Source organism: Solanum tuberosum, unplaced genomic scaffold (assembly GCF_000226075.1).
Source record: "Solanum tuberosum cultivar DM 1-3 516 R44 unplaced genomic scaffold, SolTub_3.0 scf00240, whole genome shotgun sequence".
Classification (NCBI taxonomy): Eukaryota; Viridiplantae; Streptophyta; class Magnoliopsida; order Solanales; family Solanaceae; genus Solanum; species Solanum tuberosum.
The window spans coordinates 871,393-874,947 of NW_006239164.1; the positions used below are offsets into that span (position 1 = coordinate 871,393).

A 3,555-nucleotide genomic window follows, 5' to 3' on the forward strand; every position below is an offset into this window, starting at 1 on the left:
AAAGTAACGACTTTTCGGAAGGATTACCGTTACACGTGAATTTCAAATAAATTCAGTTGCGCCAAATTAATTCTGTTAGTTAACCAACATTCTGAATTAATTTATAAGAGAAAGGAAATGATTTAACAAGATTGATTAAATAAATTTTGTCCAAAAATATTATCAATCACATCATTTGCCAAATCCGAATCCGAAGCCGTGGTCGAGCGAGCGACGACGACGGCGCGAGGGGGCACCTTCTTCTTAACCCTTTAAGAAGTAAAGGAAGTGTTTCCTAAATATAAAGGACTAACAATTTACCTCTCTTCTACCGATATGGTAAAAATGACTATCATTTGCACTTTTGCAATGACTTTTCATTTTCCCTCCAAAATTGGTTCCCCCCATTTTTCATTGGTTCTTCCACTTTCCATTTTTCTCTTTTCATTTCCCATTCACTATTTCCCATTCATACCTTGCTAAACCCAACAATTATGACTATGTTGTAACCTTTGTCATATCAACCTTTATGTTGTCGAGCAACCCTACATCAATAGAAGTGTGATACACTAGTTAATTTTTCTATTTTCTTATTAAGATCGAAGATATTTGAAACTTCCTCTCTTGTAATTGATCTAGCATCAAGCTTACAATAACTCTATTTAAATGGAGAGAGAATCGAAAATAATCTTATTATTCCAATTAGACTAATAATCAAATGAAAACTTGAAATTTATTCTCAAAATATTATTCTATGCATCAAACCATGTACTTTACAAGGTATTGATTTATGTGGCATAGTAATACATTATTTATAGAATACAATTTTTTTTGTGTATGTGAATAAAAAATAAAGTCATAAAGAGTTGTAATATGTAGACAAACTCTATGGTAGAAGCCCTTCATCACCTTCTAAGCAATAATGTAATCAATTTTGTGATAAGAGCAAGCACAATTTTGAGCACCAATATCACTAGCAACACAAGGTGCACTAATTCTTCCATCTTGATACCATTTTTTCCTTTGTTGAAGTAAATCAGTAATGAAACCATCAAGAGTTTCTCTAGTTATGCCTGGCATAACAATAACATGTGCCATATCTCTCACACAAGATAGTTGCCAACGACGAACGAATTCATGGTCACGAGGCCTCTCGAGGACAACTATGATGCTAAGCTCATTCAGCATAACACTGATTCCTGCTTTTTGAAGACGGTCTTTTAAGTATATGGCATTGTCAAGACATCTCTTAACGTCTTTCTGAAAGCCAATTTGACCTTTAGCACTTAGACTGTACCATAAAAAGATCGGAGTCAAACCATTCCGACTTCCAGAAATTGTAGCATCCACGGAAGCAATGTATTCCACTCTTCTTGAAAGGTTGTTAATGTAACTTTTCCTTGTTATTTGAACTCCACAAGGCATTGGACATCCCAAAAACTTGTGACCAGAAATTGTCACACTTCCAATTGGCTTCTTGAAAGTAATCATCTGTTATTAAAAAATATAATCATAAATATTAGAGTTATTTTTATGTTAAGCTAATATACTCTAAGAAAAAAAAACTTACATTTTTAATAAAAGGAATAATAAGTCCATTTAGTGCTGCATCACAATGAATATAAAATTGATCTTGTGTATAGCCACAATCTTCAAGTGTTTGAAGAATAACATCAAGATCATCAATAGCTCCTTTAAAAGTAGAACCTATAATTAAAACAAATAATTATTAGAAAATGTTAACACAATAATTATTATTTTTTATTAAAAGGAAGGTATTAAAGTATTTACCAATTGTAACATTAATTATTGCTGGTTTTCCCTTGTTTTGAAGTAATTTAGCTTTTAAATCAGAATAATCCATTTCTCCATTTATTGATGCATTAATATTTTCAAAATCCATTCTATACATCATTGCTGCTTTTGCCACTGAGTAATGAGAGTCTTTTGATGCATATAAAATTCCATCTGGAAACAATTCTCTCCTACAAGAAAATAAAAATTAATTAAAAATTAACTCTCGAGAATCGAAACATCAGAAACTTAGTCAAAATTGATACTTACCCAACCAAAATGCCATGTAAATTTCCTTCAGTACCACCATTTGTAACATAACCCCAATATTGATCTCTTTCAATTTCCCATAAATCAGCAAACCAATTTAAAACTGCCACTTCAAAATCTTTTGAATGAAAATCCACAGTATTTTGAAGAAATGGATCACCACAATTATTTAAATGAAATTGCAAAAGTGGGGCTAAATTAGCATAGTGCTCATAACATATGTTCACTGGATAACCTGAAAAAGAAAAACAAAAAAAAAGATTTCAACAACTCAACATTTACAAATTCATACAAACAAACAAAATATAATGCATAGTTTTCGATTGAGTCAGTCCATTTTGACAGCTTCAGTTGAAAATACAAAATTGCTCGCGATAGCAATTTTGTCCCTTCCCTTTTGAAAATTTTGAAAAGTATACCCCCTTTAATATCTATGTATACGAATACACAACTACTCAAAATTTACCAAAAGAAGAAATTGTCAACATATAGACTAAAGACAAGTCTTGCTGTCAACTTTGTCATCAATTTACTAAAAAAAGATATTATAAATTACAAATATAAATATTTCTTTTAACTTTATTAGGAATTTAAACATGTAATAGCGCGTTAACTAATATAAAAGACTAATGAATAACGTAAACATTCTTTATACTATCAGTATATATAACTTAAAACTAGATGATAATTACCGATATGATAGTTGATACGTTGGGTAAGTGTATCAATATAATTCATCAATGTACAATCCAAACTAGGTCCATCATTTTTGCCTGGCTCAGTCACTGAAAGATTCAAGTTTTTTCTTGGTGTTGTAGGTGTTGATGAGATCTTAAGTCTCATCATTTCACCAAAATCACCATTTACAATTAATCCAGGTGGTACTAATCCTCTTGGAGTGATTACTGATGGCTCAAAATCCTATAAAATATCACAAACAAGAAAAATAAATAAAGTTTAGATATATACATGCAAATAACTAAAATATGATAAAAGAATCAAAGACGGAGGTGAGGGAAGCCTTATGAGTCACTGAAACGATAATAGGAGCGAAAACCAAAGCAGAAAGAAATAAGGGTTGAAGTTTAGACAGCTCAGAAGAAATTCTACGAAAAAAGTTTTGTAATATGTAAGAATTATACCTTCTCAAATGATAAACTTCCCATTCTTGGAGCTAAAGTTTTTTTTTTTGTTAGTTTTTAGAATGGAAAATCAAGTTTGGATATAATTATGTATAATATTCTAGGAATATATATAGGTACAAAAGATTGTGGGTTTGGGCACCAACCACAACTCGCTTTTATTTTTTGTTTTCTTATTTCCTCACATTTTCCTATTTGTTTCCTCTTTGTGTTGTTTTCCCACTTACATAATTTTTTTAATTTAAATTAAAAATAAGTCATAAGTGTTGCACAGAATATACTCTTTGACTCCGTGTTACAAAGACTACTCAAACTTTGGCAAAAATGTTAGGTGAGAATGGTAAAATACAATTCAAAGATTAATGCACAA

General features: G+C 30.7%; 1 protein-coding gene across 1 annotated transcript; it reads right to left on the reverse strand.

Annotated features, from left to right (window-relative positions):
• Positions 1–693: 693 nt before the first annotated feature.
• On the reverse strand, positions 694–3,286 carry LOC102591703 (histidine decarboxylase-like). Its single transcript, XM_006357021.2, has 6 exons — positions 3,186–3,286; positions 2,736–2,964; positions 2,044–2,278; positions 1,771–1,964; positions 1,550–1,686; positions 694–1,470 (listed from the first exon to the last, which is right to left on the reverse strand). Exons 1-6 carry the CDS (start codon positions 3,207–3,209, stop codon positions 892–894), a joined length of 1,398 nt encoding a protein of 465 aa, XP_006357083.1. The 5' UTR covers positions 3,210–3,286; the 3' UTR covers positions 694–891.
• Positions 3,287–3,555: the final 269 nt, after the last annotated feature.

What these genes read in the sequence shown, in the direction of transcription:
- LOC102591703 (XM_006357021.2), bottom strand. Translation starts at nt 3,209, where the DNA reads ATGGGAAGTTTATCATTTGAGAAG. An exon ending in GAAGTTTATCATTTGAGAAG is followed by an intron (nt 2,965 to 3,185) that starts GTATAATTCTTA and finishes GATATTTTATAG; the next exon opens with GATTTTGAGCCATCAGTAAT. An exon ending in TTATTCCTTTTATTAAAAAT is followed by an intron (nt 1,471 to 1,549) that starts GTAAGTTTTTTT and finishes TTTTAATAACAG; the next exon opens with ATGATTACTTTCAAGAAGCC.